At 41.3% G+C, this 20,493-nt stretch overlaps 1 protein-coding gene across 1 annotated transcript in view; it reads left to right on the top strand.

Annotated features, from left to right (window-relative positions):
- Positions 1-20,493, top strand: part of LOC148892273 (alpha-1,6-mannosylglycoprotein 6-beta-N-acetylglucosaminyltransferase B-like) — a 132,927-nt gene that overhangs the window by 64,204 nt on the left and 48,230 nt on the right. The window contains exons 6-8 of the mRNA XM_089006642.1: positions 57-239; positions 3,344-3,508; positions 11,675-11,844. Of these exons, the coding sequence (XP_088862768.1) occupies positions 57-239; positions 3,344-3,508; positions 11,675-11,844 (518 nt within the window). The remainder of the gene's footprint in view (positions 1-56; positions 240-3,343; positions 3,509-11,674; positions 11,845-20,493) is intronic.

Raw genomic sequence — 20,493 nt, forward strand, 5'->3', positions numbered from 1 at the left:
CAAAGTATGCCTCTCTAGTACAGTATGTGCCACTACTGTTGTGTGTATCTCTTCAGTGGATGCGAGCACGCTGGACCTCTGACCCTTGCTACGCCTTCTATGGTGTCGATGGCTCCGATTGCTCCTTCCTTGTCTATCTCAGTGAAGTGGAGTGGTTCTGCCCCCCGCTGGCCTGGAGGAACCACAGCAGCCAACCCAGCCCCCAGCATATCCACCAGACGAAGGGCACCAAGAGGCCTGTGAGTCGGCAAGCCACACAATTTTTGTTTTAGTTTTGCTTAGTTGCGATGAAAAAGCTTAAGCTAAAAAACAACTGAGTCATCGTTCGACAATTTCTATTGGTTGTTAAGTGTCAACATGCGCCAGTAGGGTCCATTCTAAGAAACTTTCTATTTATCGGGTAATATTGTAAGACAAGTTTGAAAGTGTTATTGGACGATTGACACCCTATAATTTTTCTATAGCTGTCAAAATCCAACCGAAAACCAATCTTGATCCGCTAGTTGACAATCAGTGGGCCAGAAAAGTAGATGACTGTTCAAGCCCATAAAATACAATCTAAAACCTTGAGGAATGACACAACTAAATTAAACACGGTAGTGATCAGAAAACCATCAAAGGCACAAGACTGTCCGTTATCTTGGTCATTGTATCTTGGCTCATGCGTCATACAGGCATTTCATTTCACGCAAGGAAGACTTTACTGTTTTGAGGCCATGAGTAGGTAATCGGTGAAAGCCGTTTGACTGAACTCCAATTAGCGTATCAAGCGTTGTCAGGAAAAAGGGGGCGGGGGGTAAGAAAAAAAAAAGCTTGTTAATACAGTCAAACCTGGGTTTTTTACCATAATCCGTTCCAGAAACCTGTTTGAAACCCCATTTGTTCAAAAACCGAAACAGTTCCCATTATAATCATTGTAATCGATGTCTGTGTTTTAATGTTTATTTATCGTGATTGAACAATACAAACACCTGCTTACAATGGAATGCTACACGAGGATAATGCGTCGGTCACAATGAGACACGACACAAGGAATTGATATATAAGGAAGCGGAGGGGACTCGAGTGGTGCATTCAGGCGCGCTGTCTGGTCAGGGTCATTTTCACGTCGGGGGTCACCATTTGTTGGAGGAGAGCGGCATTCTTTCCTCCGCTTGTTCGTTAATATCGGATGATGAGGATTTTGGTTATCCAAATACAGGCGGGAGTCGATAAACAGTACCTTTGAAGGGTTTATTTGCAGAATATTCCGGACACACATGATTGACAGACAATGGCTGCTTGATCATGAGTGTGTCCACACCATGGACACACAACATATTTATTTCAACTGAAGGGCGGGATGAAGACTATGGCGCGACATCGAGATGGCATTCTCCCAAAACAATTCTTAGCTTTTATTCGTCTGTGTATGGACAAACGTTCGTTTGGCAATTTGCATACTCGGCACGGCAGCCAATCAAAAGCCTGTTTCGTGCTTCGGACTATACTGTGACTGAAAAGTGTACTTGAGAGTTTTGAAAGCTGAGAAAGAGGAGTCCACGTGGCTTGTAGCGGTTTGGTTGTTGTTTTTGCTTTATTGAATAAAACAAACGTTTGATTTGAAAATAATCTATTTTTTTTCCTTGAAGAAGTTGTCGGCCACCCGGGCCGAGACGTTTTGAAAGCCCGACGTAAAAGTTGTACACCCCGGGCCTCCGGGCAGACGTTATTTCAAACACTGCTATACATGAATAAAACATGTTCAATATTAGCTCTTACATGAATCCCTTCTTTTGACGTTTTTGTGTCAAGCTGCTCACCTCAATCTTGTTACGAAAAAATGGCATCTGCTGCGTACGGGCTACTATGTAAATTAAACCTTATGTTCAATATATTGCCAGTCGCATGTTTGGTTCATATGTTACCTCCATAATACCCTTGATATGGTCCTAACAAGTTCCTAACGAGGCAGCAGAAAATGAAAGTCGAGATGTCATCAATCATGAAACTATAAACAAGAAAGAAGGCAAACATAGCTTATGCTCAGGAGAGTTTTGAGCGCTGTGACCCCGTTACTCCACCGTAGTTCACTTTCATCTGACCCTTTTCAAAGTCTACTAATTACACACACCTCATCCATCCATCATCCGCTCTATTTTTACTCATTGCTGACTCAGGGGTCATGTGGTGTTGTTTCACCCTTGTCATTTTGACTCTCATTGTCTACAATACAGACTTATTTTTAATTTAACCCTTTTGTAGTGCTTCTAATATTACATTTTTTTAGAGTAGGTCTTTTTGTTTTATTTTGTGACCAACAGGTGGCAATTCAGCGCCTTGCATGCAGCTGCACAGGTGTGGGTCGTTTTAATCAGTGGCAGTGTAAACGGACTCCTGGCACACCATTCAGTGTTTGTTTCACCGTCATGTTTGTTTCGTCTTATGTTTAAGCAGTGTTTGAAATAGCGTCTGCCCGGAGGCCCGGGGCGTACAACTTTTATGTCAGGCGTACAACTTTCAAAACGTCTTGGCCCGGGTGGCCGACAACTTCTTCAAGAAAAAATATAATACATAATTCAAATTAAACATTTGTTTTATTCAATCAAGCAAACCGCTACAAGCCAGGTGGACTCCTCTTTCGAAGTGCCTTTCAAAACTTTCTAGTACATTTTACAGTCACGGTATAATCCGAAGCACGAAACAGGCTTCTGATTGACGTTCGTTTGGCAATTTGCATACTCGGCACGGCAGCCAATCAGAAGCCTGTTTCATGCTTCGGACTATACCGTGACTGTTAAGTGTACTTGAGAGTTTTAAAAGCAGCTTAGAAAGAGGAGTTCATGTGGCTGTAAGCAGACAACGCAACACAAACATTGCATTGTGCACCATGACGACAAACGACAACTGGAGTAAAATCTTCAGCAAGGGATGTTTACCATAAATTAAGCAAGGGAGCATTTGTGGTAGGTACTTCCTTAATTTAAAAAAATACTTTATACTTCGCAACAATTGTTTTTTTGCGATTAGTCATCATATTATGTTGAATATGGTGAAGAATGGGGCAGGCAACTTTTCAGACTTGACTGCCCGGGTGTCCGCTAACTTTTTGTCATGAGTTTCAGACACTGGTTTTACGCAGGGTGTTGTTTGCTACTTTGGATCTTTTTGTTCTGATGACTTTGTTGTTTGAGATTTTGTTCCTGTTGTCTTTATTTAATACAATTTGTCAAATACACCATGTTCCACCCTCCTGCCTGCTATTTTGGGGTCCACCACCACTACCTTGCAAATCATGAAATTTGTTCTATTTGGCAAAATGAAATGTCCACATTTATTCTCTACCCAACCACTTTGTTCTCAGGCTGCCTTCCGCACCGATCTGTCCATGCTCCTCGACCAGATTGGCGCTGGAAAGGAGTCCCTGAGTTTTATGAAGCGCAGAATCCATCGTCTCGCCCCACAGTGGACAACAGCTGCCAACCGCCTCAATGCCAAGTTGGAGCATCGGTGGAGGGACCAAAAGAAGGTAGCAAAGAGGATCACTGCAATCTGTCCTTTCACTTTTTTGTTAATTGTTAAATCATTCACTGTCATTCATGAATGTATTCGGGAATTGAAAATCTGACGCAGAGCACCATTCCCAAATTTGTTCGGGTTTTGTATTTTCTTGTTTGGGTCCCGATAACGCGCTGGCAATGGCCTCTGGCAATGTTTTTCCCTTCCACAAGGGGGCAGAATTTCCCTTTTTTCCATGTTAGTGTTAGTCCAAGCTTCACCTAAAGCACTATATAAACCAATATTGCATTGTACAGTGGGGCCTCGTTTTACGAACACCTTGCCTTACGAACTTTTCGGTTTACGAACGTTCCATTTATGAAAATTAAACCTTGGCATACGCACTATTTTCGCGATATACACCCCCCACCACGGCTGGGAACAGCGTCCCAGCCGGCCTACCTTTCCACACCCCCTTTCTATGAGTGCACACGTCGATCGTCTTCAACGATACTTTTGCCGTTATGGGACCGAAAAAGATGCCACCACAGGCTTGTGTTCAGCTGAAGAACACATAAAACAAAATAACAGTCAAGAAGAGGTTTGTGGTGTCACATGTGCGTACCGCGGCTGTCATGTTAATCTCAGCCTCACACATCCCCCACGCTGTATGTCACTTCCCTGAAAGTAACTCTCTACGACCATTCTACAAATAAAGAGCCCGGTAACGTCCACCATTGCTACCATCCTTCGCAAAAAGATTGACACAAAGGTGTTATTTAGTCGATGCTTTCACGTGACTAATGACACCGAAATTGTCATGTGCGAGTTGACAGCAGGGGCAGGGCCGCCGCTCCCGACCTCCGCCAGCCGAAGAAGTCACAAAACAAAATTACAGTCGAGGAGAAAAAGGAGATCATTGAGAAACACGAACAAGGTGTGCGTGTTGATCCCCTAATCACAGATACTGGGACATTTCAACGAGTCGCTGTCACCTCACTGGTGACAAGTCCAAGAGTTTGCCCGAGTTGATTGTTAGCAGCGATTGCGCAAGTTTGTTGCTTTCCCGGAGTGTGCCATTTTATTTTGCCTTGCTTGACAGGCTTGTTGTCATAAAATCTCTGCCAGCACCTACGGGACTCAAAGTGGATGCAGATGGCATCGACGAGCTTGTTGCTGACCATAATGAGGTCCTCAACACAGAGGATTTGATTTGCCTTCAAGAGGACAAGCAAAAGCAGGCCATTCAGGAGTTGATGTGCAGGCTTTTATTGAACAGCTCCATTCAGAAAAGGCTATGAGAATCATCAACATGATGAATGATAATGTGATGCCTCAGTTTCGTAAGATCTTACAAGTCAGAAAGCAACAGGTGTCAATTAAGAGCCATCAACGACCATCACAAATGTAAATAAAGTGACTTTATTATACAGTGCAGTGTATTTCTTTCATTACAATACAATAGCACATTTATTATACATAGAATAAGGCATGTTGTGTGTAGTTTTAAGGCTTATTTCGTTGAAAATTATATTTTATGGAGACCTGGGAATGGATTATTCTCATTTTAATGGTTTCCTATGGGAACAATTTTTTGGGATACACACTTTTCGCCTTACACACTCTGTCTGGGAACCAATTAAGTTCGTAAGACAAAGTCTCATTGTATTTTGGATAGCCGCCCTCATTTCATGCTCATATAACTCCAGACCATATAATTTAGGATTTAACACTTTTTTTCTGATGAAAGAAGAGAGTCTAAGGTTTCTAACGCTATTTTGAATGTTTATGTAGTCAATGACAATGACAAAAACCCTGGCACTGGAGTGGACACATTTTTGCACATATCTGGCAGTGAATGAGTAAATTATGACAAAGTATGCCTTTCTATGCCTTACTGATACCATGTCTGCTCTGCACACAAACATTCGCCGTTTTAATAATGTACACGGTGTATCTGAAAATGGCACAGCATTCCACAAATAGAAAGTATTACAGTTATTCCCTCGCTCTCTATAAAAGATAAAAAAAAGCCAATGACAAGAGTTGTCACCCATCATAGCTGACGTCTTGCTATATATGCGTGTGAACTAAAATCACATTTCCTTTTTGAAGTGAAGTTAAAAAAAAACACATTGAGGTGTTATCATGATCTAATTTTGGTGCTGGTGCATGATATCATATGCCAGAAGCGTATTGTGAGAAGCAGTAAGACAAAAGGGACTCGGAGATAGATGACGAATGAAATGAAAGGAGGTCAGCAAATGATGACGCTCGTGATCGGGGTTACAAAAGAAGGCACAATACTATATTGGTGCCATTGGAGGAAAATTTGCTATCTATTGGCTAGCGATCTATTATCTGGCTGGCTATGTAGTTAGCTATCTGGGTAGCTATCTATTAGCTATGTATTTGCTAGCTAGCTTTCTATCTATTTGAGTTATTCCGGGTTGAGTGAACGCTGGCCTGTGTGGCTGTCGCTGCTCACCCACAGAAAAACGTATCTTGACTCTGTAAAGTGACCTTGAGAGTTATGAAAGGCGCTTATAAATAAAATGTTTTATTATTATTATTATTATTATTATTATTATTATTATTATTATTATTATTATTATTATTATTATTATTAAGAGGGATGGATGGTCGAAAAGAAGTGTCAGTAGAAAATGGATTCAGGATGACTGAATTGGAGGGCTTGGGGGGCAGAGGGGGATATTGTGTAGCTTTATAGCTGCTGCCTTTGTTTAAAACTAGTTAGGCTACCACATTTGGGCTCTTGTTTGAAGGCCATCTTAATCCAAAATCAGGTTTAAAAAAGAAAAAAAAATAGAACAGACTCTCTGAAAACACTGCATTTTCGATTTAACGCTTCAACATGCTGTAGATTAATTCGGTTTCGGTCCCGAAAATGAAGATGAATGAACAAGCTTTTGAGAAAAAGCAGCAGTTGAACACATTTTGCATCTCTCTGAACCTCAATCCCCTTTTTCAAACTGAGTTAACAAGTGTTGCCATTGCTGCCTGTCATCATGATTGATGTTTGCCTTTCTTTGCGCTGCGCCCAAACGCTTTGTTGCTTCCCATCATGGCTGCCCGAAGAGTGCTTCCAATGAGCCGGCGCTATCTCGCAAGCAGATGTCGTCGCGTTTGCGCCGATCTGCCTTGTTGTCGGAGGTGGTTCGTCACAGTAATGGCAAGTGGAAGTGTGTTTGTGATTGGGGGTGGCAGGGTGCAACTGTGGTTGCTGCTAGCAAGACATTTTGGTCCCGGGGGGCTTTCTATGGAATCTATTTGATGCTTCTCATCTCCCTGGATGGATGCCGGATGTTCAAGTGATTCTGAACTGTGATGTTTGAGGGGTCTGCAAGGTCTTTCTACTGATATCAAAAAAATCAAAAGCACTCACCTGAATTTACAACCTAATTTCCAGAAAATTGTTTCAAGGCCTTCAGAATCAACAGTGCCAGGAGATGGAAATTAAACTGCAATGACAGTTTCAATGTCACTTTTCACACACTTTTGCGTTTAACTCATTCACTGCAAAAATATGTCCACTCCAGTGCCAGGGTTTTTGTCATTTTCACTGAAATTGCAGGACACATACAATATTGAGTTTTCGGACTAAATAAACATTCAATTCAGCGTAAGCAACTTTAGACTCCCTTCTTTAATCACAAAAAAAAGAGTTAATTCCTGAATTATATGGGTCTGGAGTTATCTGAGTTTGAAATGGGGGGCCGCTGTACAAAATACAATACATATTGATTTATATCACGCTTTCAACAACTACTAAAGCTGAAACAAAGCACTAACATGGACAAAAGGCAAATGTTGCCCCCTCGTGGAAAGGAAAAACATTGCCAGAGGTCTGACGAGCACTTTATCAGCACCCCGCAAGAAAAAAATAAAACAAAACCCGAACAAATTCAGGAATGGCGCTCCAGGTCACACTTTTCAATTCCCGAATACATTCGAGAATGGCAGCAATGGGTTAATATTCAGCATTTATGGGGACTTGATTACTCTTTGCATTTGGCACTTTATAAAATAGATATTTATTATGTGAATTACATTAGATTAGATTTGTTAGATTAGACTTTATTAGTCACACAGCATGGGGACGTGCCACGAAGATATGTTTGAATGCTGTGCCGTAATTGCAACATGATCCTTCCACCGGATAAGTCAAGTAAGACCCGCACAGCTCGCCACCATGTTGTATCAGTACAATTTATAGCATTGGCCGGGTTATTGATTGGCAAGCGCTTTGAAAAAAATCAACACTTCCCGCAGGCTCGATCTTTGACTTTCCCCAGTGAGTGAAATGATCACGATAATGAAGGTACAAATGAATTCATCCTTCCCTTAAGCGACGCGGAAAATGACCAAGATGTTCCGTTGCAATTAAATTTGACCTAGAAGGTTTTTCATGTGATTACCTTCCCCGTTAGCTTTTTGTCGATGTCGCAAACCCCCCTATCTTGTGGCTCATTTACGCCTTACATTTGACACACGGAGTCTTCGGTCCTTCCATTTATTTGGTTCCTTATTTTTTGTCTAGTTTGCAGAAATTACAGACTAAATAACAATCAATAATAAAAAGAACACATTTTTGATATTTCACATACACATCTTCACTTTTGTCCTTCTTTCCTCTCCGCTGTAAAAATGAAACCTGTGAAAAGGGTCTAGGAAGTACTTTTTAGACTCATGGCATTGAGAATTTTCAAATCACAAATCAGAATCAGAATCATCTTTATTACCAAGTATGTAGAACACACAAGGAATTTGTCTCCGGTGGAACACGCTGTACTAGTATCATCATAAAAAAATTGCTAAGAGGCACTATACATTTATATTTGGGTTACTGTTTAAAGAGTTAATGGTTTGGGGTAAGAAGCTGTTTAAATGCAAAATGTCTGTTTACTCTATTTCAGAACATCACAGAATCTACAGTATTTGAAGCTTAAAGAAATGAATCTCAGCTGACAGAATTGAGCCTTATTTGCCTCTTTTACTGCCAGAGGATGTGCAAATATGTGTCCACTCCAGTGCCAGGGTTATTGTCATTTTCACTCAAATCGCAAGACCCACAGAATATTGAGTTTTAGGATGACATAAGCATTCAATGCGGTGTAAAAAACCTTAGATGCTCTTCTTTCATTAGAAAAAAAGAGTTAATTCCCAAGTTATATGGGTCTGGAGCTTAAAATGGGGGAGGCTTTACAAAAGGTAAATTCTGCCCCCTCGTGGGAGTGAAAAACATTGCCAGAGATCTGACCGAAACTTGAAAAGAACCCAAAGAAAAAACAAAACCTGAACAAATTCAAGAATGGCGCTTCACATCATGATTTAAAATACCAGAATACATTCGGGAACGGCAGTGAATGAGTTAAGAGAGCCTTAAAAAAAACAGAAGATCAGAGAAGGTGAATTTAAGGGTGGACGATGCCATTTGACATTGCCTGCTTATTGCCTGTGCGTTTCCATCAAATTGACCTTAGACACACACACAAACACTATTATTTTTCGTAAGAATTGGTCCGGCCTTTGCAGTAACTCTATTTACTCTAATTTGCTTGATGATTTTTGTACTTGCACCAATATGCTCTGTAAAAAAACAGGCATGAAATTGTTACATTCCATTGGAAACGCCCCACACTGTTGTGCATATTGCAGAAAAAAATGATTTGTAGAAAAAAAGTGCTTATTTAGGGAACATATTTAAAATATCTTTTATAAGTATCTTATTTTTCTACCCCACTGCCTTCAATGGCATTGGCGGGTTTTGTTTGATGCCCACGAAACATCCATTGCTCATGCTTCGAGTCAATAATCCAGTTGAGTGATGGACTTCAATCTCATAAAATGTCAATCAAAATGTAAAACATGATCTCTTGGAATCGAAAAAAGTGGCTGCAGTCATGCAGATTTCGCAAGTTGATTCGAATTATTCAGGGAGTCTTTATTTTAGTTTCTGCCTGATCTCACCTGCGATCTTTCACATATTTCCGTGTTTTCCGGAAAGCAACCGTGTTCCCACTTTTTACGCCATACCAACTCAGCACATGCCGTCAACGCATGCAAAAGTAAGGATTCTGCCTCCACGGGTTGTCACTCTTGCCACCTGCCACCATAGCTGTAATTAAATTTCACTTATCCTTATTTTATGAAGCACGAGATATTAGCTATTAGAGCCGGCTTATTAAATCTGGGAATTTTTCGCCGCCAGCTGGACTCCCGGTGGAACTCGACAACTGCTGCTTACGCACACACACAAAAACACACACACACACACACACACACACAAACAAATAATAAAATTAATTATTGTATTTTTGCTTGTAGCGATAAAAAAATATACTCACACATTGAGCAGGAAGAAGATACACCAGACTTGCTCGTCTAAGTATGCTTGATGCTTGATTCGAAATGAAAATTTTGCTAATCCTCGACATCATTAAAACAGCTTCGCTTTCAATCAACTTGGTTTGAACAAAGATAGCAATATTGGATGAATAATTACAAACTCCCCCCCCCCCCCCCCCCCTCCCCATTCACAATTTAAATTAATGGGTCAAGATTAGGAGTTGACAAATGATATTTTTATGGGAGATCACAGAGGTTGGAATTAAGGCGGGATAATATTCTAAATGTGATATTGGCATGTGCAAAGTTCAGACTTTTTCTTGTCATAAGTCATCGCTTTTCTAGCAGCCAAATGACAATTGGTTTTGTTTTCAATTACTCGAAGTAATAATCACATTTCCAGAATAATGGAGGTTGTCAGGATGGACTTAGCTTTTCATTCTAACCTTCAGTGAAGATGCACAATGATGGATTTTAGTAAACCTGTCTCTTAATATTAATACAGACGCTTATTTTGTACACCATTGCGAGAAGTATTTCAAGCCGTGTCGAGGCCTTTTTGCACATTCACATTGAAGAAATCTGTCAGCGGTATATTTTTTACATGCTTTTCTATCCTTTTCTCTTACTTCTTAGCTCACTTAACACATCGTCGAACAACTTACGTACGAGATACATTCCGAACGGTCGCTTGTAAGGTGAATTCGTTCGTAACTTGCTTCAGTGCTATATTTTGTATGGAATATATGTATGTAAGGACAACCGACGTCAAATTATGGACAAGTTGTGTCCATAATTTTTAAAATGGCTTCAAATGACTTCTACTGGGCGTATTTTAATAAGATTCCACCGCATATAGCTATATTTTGCGTTTTAAGACTCGCGCTGACCATTCAGGAAGTCTTGTTTTTGAGTTGGTGACGAGTCCTCACGTGACGTCAGAAAAGGACCGCCGTTCACAGTAAAAGACGCATTGTAGCGGTCCTTCCATCACGTCAATGTATTTTACTGTACTGTTTTTTTTTTTTGAAAACCTTATTTTACATCCAAAAGCCGCCAGCAGAGGGAGTCCAAGCTCCATTGAAGAATTTATCAGCCTGTGGAAATGGGCTGATTCATTCCTCACAGCTCGGTGGCCATTTTATTGCCTCTTTTTGGGTGAGACATTCCCCCCCGCCCGTTTGCCTCAAAATTACACAGAATAAATTCTTTAATTGATTGCAAACATGTTTGCTTTCCTCTTCAGAACTATTTGAATCATATTCATAACTGGATGAGTAACAAGAAAGCATATTATCCGAATCTGAAGCCATTGTTTTTATTCTCCAGCAATGCAAGACATCTTGGCGTGACGTCATGAACTGGGGGCGGGACTTTCTGAAAATGCCCAATTCACAGCTCAATTTTTTTGCAGATTTTGGACACTTTAAGTCATTTTTATTGGTGTTTTGCATTTGAATAAAAATATCATACTGTGTGTTTTGGGTATTTTAGATGCTATAAAACGTTTTTCTGATGTCAGTTAAAAAACAAAAAAGTGATGTCGGTTGCCCTTTAAGGCTTATATATAAGTCTGTTTAAGGTTTATATAAATCTGTTTTAGGCTTGTATTGGTTTGTACTGAAAAATAAACATTTGCTAAAATATATGCTCGAAAAAATTATGTACATGTACAACTACAGAATACTACATATGTTACTACAAAATACTCGTATGTACCGTTGTTCGTAACTTGAATGTTCGTAAGTAGGGGAGTGTCTGTATCCATTTATTGGATTGACGTACGAGGCAGACCATAACAAGATTGCGTGTGTGTGCCCCTTTGCAGATCCTCATCCATGTAGGCTTCCTAACGGAAGAGTCCGGCGATGTTTTCAGCCCCAAAGTCCTTAAAGGGGGTCCTCTCGGTGAAATGGTCCAGTGGGCCGATATCCTCACCACACTTCATGTTCTGGGACACAACCTCAAGATCTCCATGTCTGTCAAGGAGCTGCAGAGGTGAGTAACTGAGAACAGATTCCGCCAGGATAGCTTGACGGTATTTTCAATTAAGTTTTATTGTTATGGTGCCATTTGATAGACTCGGTTGGATTGGGATAGGGCTAAAGAAGAGGGAGACATGGGATGAAGTGGGGAGGGAGATGAAGCAAAGGGGGGTGCTTCAAATTGGAGAATGAAGTTTTTTACCCTTCCCTTCAGTCACATTGTTTTACATTAAAAAAAAATGGGAAACCCGACCCGCATTGTACGCCAATGGCGAAAAGCCACTCGCACACGGTGGTGCAGAGAAGGAACAATCCCGAAAGGATTACGGGATGTGGGGGGGGGCTCGGACCGAGCTCCGAAGATATAGAAGGTCCAGGGAAATAAAAGTACAAATACAAGTTGACAGTGTCCCGTTTTCATACCCAGTGTCCTGATGAATGAGGTGGGGGAAGCGGGGAGGACCAGTATCAGTGATCAGGGGATTGACAGCAGCTGGTGGAGGTCGTGAGCGGCGACCCCGCCTCAGCTGTCAACTCGCACGTGACAAGTTCCGTGTCATTAGTCACGTGAAAGCATCGAGTAAATAATGCCTTTGTGTAGCAATGGTGGACTTAGCATATTGGTACCGGGCTCTTTATTTGTAGAATGGTAGTAGAAAGTTACTCTCAGGGAAGTGACACATAGTGTGGGAAATGTGTCAGGCTGAGATTCACATGAAAGCCGCGTTGCTCACCTGTGACGACACACACGCACACCTCGTTCGTGTTTCTCAATGATCTCCTTCTTCTCCTCGACTGTAATCTTGTTTTGTGTCTTCTTCGGCTGAACACGAGCCTGTGGTGGTTTTTTTTTCCATCCCATAACAGCAAAAGTATCGTTGAAGACGATCGGCGTATGCAATCATACAAAGGGGGTGTGGAAAGTTAGGCCGGCAGAGGCGCTGTTCGGTTGTGTGCTTTGGTGTTCTTCCACCGAAGATTACTCCCCCAGCTGTGGTGGGGGGTGTGTATCGCCAAAAGTAGTGCTTAATCCAAGGTTTAATTTTCATAAATTTAACGTTCGTAAACCGAAAAGTTCGTAAACCGAGGCCCCACTGTAGATATATTTATATAATTGCCATACGGCAATTAAATTTGACCTGCAAGGTTTCTCATAAAGATATTTATGAGTCGTTATTCCTTCAACTACCGCGACCATCGATTTTAACGGCCCCATTCATTTTAATGTAAATCTTTAGCACCGCTGGGAAGCTGCCGCTGATTTTCCAGAATGACCATCGTCAGCATTGATTTTCTGACAAACCTTGGGGCTGCTCATGAGCTTTTTCACCATTTGGACTATCCCTGAGGGGTGATAAGGAAAAAGTATTAATGTTGTGAGTATGACTAAATTAATCAAAGCATTGCTGTTGTTGGCCGCACTACTGGAGGCACAGGAGCCTCCTGCAGATTATTGGGGAGGAGGAATAACCGATGCCGTAGCCGTTTTTGACGTCTGCGCCGCAGGAGGTCCCGCTGTATATAAATCACAGTGAGCAGCATTGATTTAACTGAGCAGCGCCACGTAACCGCTGCGTTCAAAATGCCCTGCAATGACAATCGTGACAAGCAATCAATAACGATTCCCAATCCTCTTGTCATCGGCGTTGTCTTTCAAACTCGGCTCCACATAGTGACTGTGCTCTAACGGCAACCGTCTCCACCTGAAGCCTAGATTTGTCAACTGTATCCCCTGACCCTCCGCCCCTTTGTTGATTTATTCGTCGCAATATTGATCCGCTCCGACATCCGCAGCGTCTCGTCAGTGCACTTTTTTTTCATGCGCCTTGCGTCAGCATGCTTCCACGTTTCTGCTGACATTTACAATTTCTCTTTATGTGACGGTTGAGTGATAGATGTAAATATGCCTCGTTGTGGGGGGTAGCGGAAGGGAGATCCCTGCGGTTTGACTATGTACCTTTTATAAAAAATAAAGAAAAATCTGTTTTCCTCCCCTAAATGTCATCAATCACCTGACTTGTCAAGCCGCGTGACGGATGTACAGTGGTCCCATTCCCCGATTGTAATTCCAAGCAACCACAAAAAAATGTTACCCTTCTATTTCCATTGCTCTGCCGATAAAGCGCTGGTCAGACCTCTGCCAATGTTTTTACCCTATCACGAGGGGGCAACATTTGCTTTTTGTACAGCCGCCCGCCCGCATTTCAAGCTCAGATAACTCCAGACCCATATAACTTAAGAATGAACTCCTTTTTTCTGATGAAAGAAGAGTCTTCGGTCTCTTACGCTGCATTGAATGTACATATGTAGTCCTGATATTCTATGGGTCCTGCAATTTGAGTGACAATGACAAAAACCCTGGCACTGGAGTGGACACATATTTGCACATTGTCTGGCAGTGAATGAGTTAAAATGACACGGCTGCTTGAATCATCCTACAGAATCTTTTTTTTTTTTGTGTGTGTCCTCTGATGATTCAGAAGTGTGTCTCGTGCACATGCTCTTTTTTTAACACTATCTGATTGTCTGTCTGATTGGTAGCCAAACAACAAGGTAACAACAAACAACAAGGTAACAAAAGAAATAATCAAATTAGCTTCGGGGAGAAGTCCTCTGCTTCCCCCAACCTTAAACCAGGGACCTATCAGAGGTCTGGCACTGCCACCTCTGTCCATTTGGGATATATATAGCGACCATCACAATTTTAGTGAGCTGACGAATCTTTTCGGATGAGGAGCGAAACGTCCGACACCTTCAAAGGAGTACAGATGGCGGCTGAAGAAACCTTTTAATCGATGGACCACTCCTGTACGGCTGAGAGCTTACACAGACGTAAACATAATTATATTTTATTCACGGTTTGTTCTTTTTTTCTTGTTATTCTTCTTTTTTTCTTTTTCATTGCTTCACCAATGCCGGTGTCGTGAAATACTGTTGGAGAGTGCACACGTGTAATTGGCCACTAAGGGGGTGATTAACGTGTTTGTGCCCTAGCCCGAAGGGCTATCAGGTGGCTGTACCTTATACATTATGCACTGACAGCAACATGTACACATCTGCTACAGTTACATTAAAAAAAGCGCAATCTTATTGCATTCCTGCATGGCGGATTTTTAGGCAGCCTTTTGATCGTGAGAGCACAGATTGTTTTGCCGATTTTTTATTTTTTTTTACTTGGTCAGATTAAACAAAAATTGCTTTCAAACTTTGTCCCAAGCAGAGTACCATGTAAGTAAAAATAAGTGACAGCAGCTATTGTGTGTACATAAGATTTGAAGGATTTTTCCCGATGAGGAATTCCCTTACGGATAAAGCCTAACAGATATCCATCCATCCATTTTCCGTACCGCTTATTCCTCATTAGGGTCGCGGGGGTGCTGGAGCCTATCTCAGCTGTCTTCGGGCACAAGGCGTGGGACACCCTGAATTGGTTACCAGCCAATCGCACGGCACACAAAGACGTACAACAGTCACTCTCACACTCACATCTAGGGACAATTTGAAGTGGTCAATCTGCCTGCCATGCATGTTTTTGGAGTGTGGGAGGCACCAGCAAACTCAGCAAACTCCACACAGGGAGGCCGGAGCGGGACGCGAACCGACGACCTCTGCACTGTGAAGCCGGTGTGCTAACGACTCGACTACCGGGCGGCCTAACAGCTGCTATATCCTGGTTATTAACTCATTCACTGCCAGACGTGCAAAAATGTGTCCACTTAAAGGACAACCGACACTTTTTTTGTTTCCTAACTGACATCAGAAAAACATTTTATAGCATCTAAAATCCCCAAAACACGCAGTCTGATATTTTTAGTCAAATGCAAAACATCAATAAAAATTAATTAAAGTGTCTAAAAACTACTTCAATTTGAAACCGGAAGCGTCCAGTTTCAGAAGGTCCCACCCCCTTGTTCATTGTGTCACGCCAAGATGTCTTGCCTTGCTCGAGAATAAAAACAATCGCTTCAGTTTCGGAGAAGATGCGTTCTTGTTACTCATCCAGTTATGAATATGATTCAAATAGTTCTGAATAGGAAAGCATACATGTCTGCAATTGATTAAAGAATTTATTCCGTGTCATTTTGAGGTATCTGGGGGCGGGAAATGTAGCACCCAAAAGAGGCAGAAGATGGTGACAAAGCTCCGTGGAAATGGCCTTTTTTTTCCTTAGAATTTTTGTCAGGCATACATCTTGGGTATGAGGCATATCCCCCCTGAAAATAAATTAGGACTACATAAACATTCAATGCAGCGTTAGAAACCTGAGACTCTCTTTTTTTCATGAGAAAAAAAGAGTTACAGTAAAGTCTCGTTATATCGATATCGGATATATCGATAGTCCCGGTTATATCGATACTATTTCTGTGCACGCACGGAGAAAATTACATGCAAACAGGGTCGGATATATCGATAGTCCCGGTTATATCGATATTTTTTCGGACTCCCTTGAATATCGATATAATGAGACTTTACTGTAATTCCTATATTATATGGAGTTATATGAGCTTTAAAGAAGTGCGGATGTCCAAAATACAATACATACATATTGGTTTATATAGCGCTTTAACAACAAAAGGCAAATGCTGCATTGCCAGAAACCATGGCCAGCGCTTTATCGGCACCCAAGCATGAAAAAAAACAAAACCCGAACAAATTTGGGAATGGCGCTCTGTCATATTTTCAATTCCAGAATAAAATTGTGAATGAGTTAGTCACACATTGTATTTCTGTAATTTATCTCAGCCCGATGTCTCATGTTTGTAAAGGAATGCTGAGAGTAGGAGGGGTGAAAAAAAATGCAGACGTGCAAGTCCATATGGAAAAAGGCTGAGTTGCCATCTTTGTATTTAAATGTGTGAATAATGCATTGTTTATGTTGGACAACCACTGATACCTGCGTTAGGCAATTTTGGACCGTGCTACATTATGATGTGGAGAGGAATGCGCTTGCTCATTTTTAACGAACATGGACATCGCAGGCGTTTTTTTTTTTTTGTTTTTTTTGCATTGTCACCTTTTTGTGCTGAATAAGCGTTCCTAACTATGTGAGCTCACGGACAGTACCGTGATGGAAATGGAGCTGCTCTAAATTACATTTCAAAGACACCCCAGATGGATTAGTGCAAAAGCCAGGGCAGACACAACTACGCCAGCTCTATATCATACTCCGGTTGCTCCGGTTTGTGGACAAATGAACTGAGGTTGTGTTGCTTTTTGCCCCCACCCCCCTTGTACTGACAGAGCCCAATGTTCCCTCATCACGTTTTTCATTCATTCAGTTCATTGCTCGAAGACTGACCAAAATGTGTTATTTTGTGGGGTTCGTAGTACAGTAGCTTCACTATTGTTGCAGACAACTAAACACAGTACCTGTCAAAAATTTCTGCTGACGTGTTTGTATTCTTTTCCTGGCGGGTACCAGACAACTTGGACAATGGCTTATGCTGTTAGATGATTCCAAAAAACATCTGGAAAAGCCTGCTAGAACATTGGAAAAAGTGGTGTATGCTGACTGTCATTGTCATGTAAGTTTGAATGTGAGGGCCATGCCTGAGTTATAAAAAAGGTGTTTGCACTTGAGCTCTCTCTCTCGCCTTCTCTCTCACTCTCTCTCGCACTCTATCTCTTGGTCTATCTTTCTCTCTATCTCTCCTTATCTCTCTTGCTCTTTCTGTCTACTGTATCTATCGAGCGAGCTAGCTACCTCTTTCCCTCTCTCGCTCTCTCTGTCTACTGTATCTATTTAGTGCGATAGCTACCTCAGTCTGTCTGCTGTATCTATCGAGCGGGCTAGCTACCCCTGTCTCTTTCTCTCTCTCCGTCTCTCTCTGTCTCTCCCTCTCTGTCTTTTTGTCTCTGTATCTCTCTCTATCTCTCTCTCTGTGTCTCTCTCTCTCTGATATGCTCCATCGCGACGGATCAATTTTGGCTGCCGCAATGTTATTGTTTCGGCTCACGCATTGTTTGTAGTCAGAATATCTTGTACGCACCCTCTCTTGCTGCAGCAATTAAGCAACAAACACACTCTCTTTGTCGTGCATTTTTTTGTCATGCTAGCACATGAAAAGATTGTTACGTCATCTATGAAATTGGTTGGAATTACAAAACCGTGGACTTCAACCGAGGTGGATTAGTTTCCACTTTGGAGTTTCCACAGCGTTAAAGATATTAGAGGCTTGGGGGGTGATCGGCATGTCTCAGCCACTCAGCCAAAATTGGTTTACTCGAAGCAAACAAGAAGGAAAGCTCCACAGACCACCACAGCAAATGAGTTGTAGACAGTACCGCATTCTTATACGATTGATTCTATTTTTCATCATTCCCTTTCGCTCTTCACTTCATTTTTTTGTCCTGAGGAGATGACGCAATGGCCAAAAGTGCTGCAATGCCTGAGGACACATTAAAGTGAGCGCCAATAAAAAATGACATTATCCATTTATCAGGCTCTTTTGCCATATTTTGGCTATAATTGTTGTGAGATGCTACTTGGAGAAAATAGAAGAGTGTATAGAGACGTGAAGGAAGACTTGACGGTGTGAGTATGCATTACTAGATTTGCTTTCTGAAGGGATAAACCAAAAGCCTTGTTTGGCGGCCCCTTCGACATTTTTTGAAGGGACCGGGGAGGGTTCTTCACTTTTGCATCTTGACTTGAAATCAACATTTATCATGTTGTTGAAGCACTTTTGAGAGGTCGTTCAATATCCTTGGTATTCAGACTCAATTTTATCAAGGATATCAAGCGTATGGGGAAAAGAATACTTGGATAGTTTCCCATCTCATATTCGTATATATCACTTATATTTTGGTGCTTCACAGAAGGGGTGTCCAATCGTTTTCGTTTGAAGGCTGTAAACAGAAAAAAATGGAGGGATGCGAGGGCCAATTTTGAATTCTTCAACAAACTGTCATAAAGTGACCATTTATCACTTTCTTGAGGATCATTAATCAGATGTCGCCGTCGAGCAAAAAGCACAAGAAATATTTTTGCATCTAAAATTGAATGGTCTTTATTCACTGCATTTCTTTTACAACTATGTTTGAAATAACGTCTGCCCCGATGCCCGAGGCGTGTAACTTTTACGCTGGGCGTACAACTTCCAGAACCTCTCTGCCCGGGTGACCGACAACTTTTTCCCCAAAAAAACCTCAGACCCAGAAGAGAGACTCAAAGGAAGCTAACAGAATTTATGACGCTCCAAAACGTAAACGTACATTGAGAGCATTGTGGAAAGAGGAGTTTACGTGGCTTGCAGCAGACGACGCACTGTGCAACCTGCCGGGAAGTGTATGGACAAACGACAAGTGGACCAAAATCATCAGCGAAGGATATTTACGACAAATTAAGTAAGGGAGCATTGTGGTAGGTACATCAATTACTTAATTTTAACATTTTTTTTTTTTGCGATTAGTCGTCTTATTGTGTTTCAAGTTGTGAAAAATCGGGCAGGCAACTTTATGGCCGGACAGTCAACTTTTCAGAGTTGTCTGCCCTGGTGTCCGCTAACTTTTCGTCATGAGTTTCAGACACTGTTTACAATTCTTCAAATTATAAATGTTTTTTTTTCAACAACCTCCCTCCACTTCTTCGAACAAATCTTGCGAACTATTTTATTTTTGGTCATGTTATGGGCCGCTGACATCAAGATGGCGGCCTTCAAATGGCCCGTGGCCGTACTATGGACACCAGTGCACAAGAGCAGGAATGTCCTTTTTTTTTTTACAAAAGGCGGCCAGATTTGGTGTGTTAAAAATTTACCTCTGAGTCATTCTTAATTTTTTTTTTTTAATTCAGTACTTTTTTCCCCTGAAAAAAAATATCTGCGATGCACTTAAACTGCGATAAGTGAACCGCAAAGTAGCAATGGATCACCCATCAATTTGACCAATTGTTAATATGATTATTTTTATTGCACGTGGTAGTCTCTACTGTAGCGCCTTATAATGTGGTGTGCCTTATATTTGGAAGAAGTTTATATACAGTAAAGTCTCGTTATATCGATATTCAAGGGAGTCCGAAAAAATATCGATATAACGGGGACTATCGATATATCCGACCCTGTTTGCATGTAATTTTCTCCGTGCGTGCATACAAATAGTATCGATATAACCGGGACTATCGATGTATCCGATATCGATATAACGAGACTTTACTGTATTTGTATATCATATTTGAGACACTCTTGCTGTCATATGATTTCATTTGTACAGTTTTTATTCCTTCTCATAAACTACCATTGTTATCAATTTTGCTCATATGCTACCTAGCTAGCTATTTGCTATCTATTAGTTAGCTGACTAGCTGTCCGGCTATCTAGATAGCTATCTATTAGCTGGCTGGCTATCTGGCTAGCTATCTATTAGTTATCCATTAGCTATGTATTAGCTAGCTAGCTTTCTATTGATTTGTGTTATTCCGGGTTGTGTGAACACTGGCAAGTGTGGCTGCCACTGTCACCCACAGAAAAACTTATCCTGTGACTGTAAAATGACCTTGAAAATTTTCAAAGGTGCTCAAAAATGAAATGTATTATTATTATTATTATTATTATTATTATTACAGTAAAGTCTCGTTATATCGATATTCTCGGGAGTTGGAAAAAATGTCGATATAACCGGACTATTGATATATCCGATCCTGCGCCGAACTGCATTAACAAAA

The sequence above is a fragment of the Hippocampus bargibanti genome, linkage group LG10 (genome assembly GCF_051943395.1).
Source record: "Hippocampus bargibanti isolate YZ-2025 linkage group LG10, ASM5194339v1, whole genome shotgun sequence".
In the NCBI taxonomy this organism is placed as follows: domain Eukaryota; kingdom Metazoa; phylum Chordata; class Actinopteri; order Syngnathiformes; family Syngnathidae; genus Hippocampus; species Hippocampus bargibanti.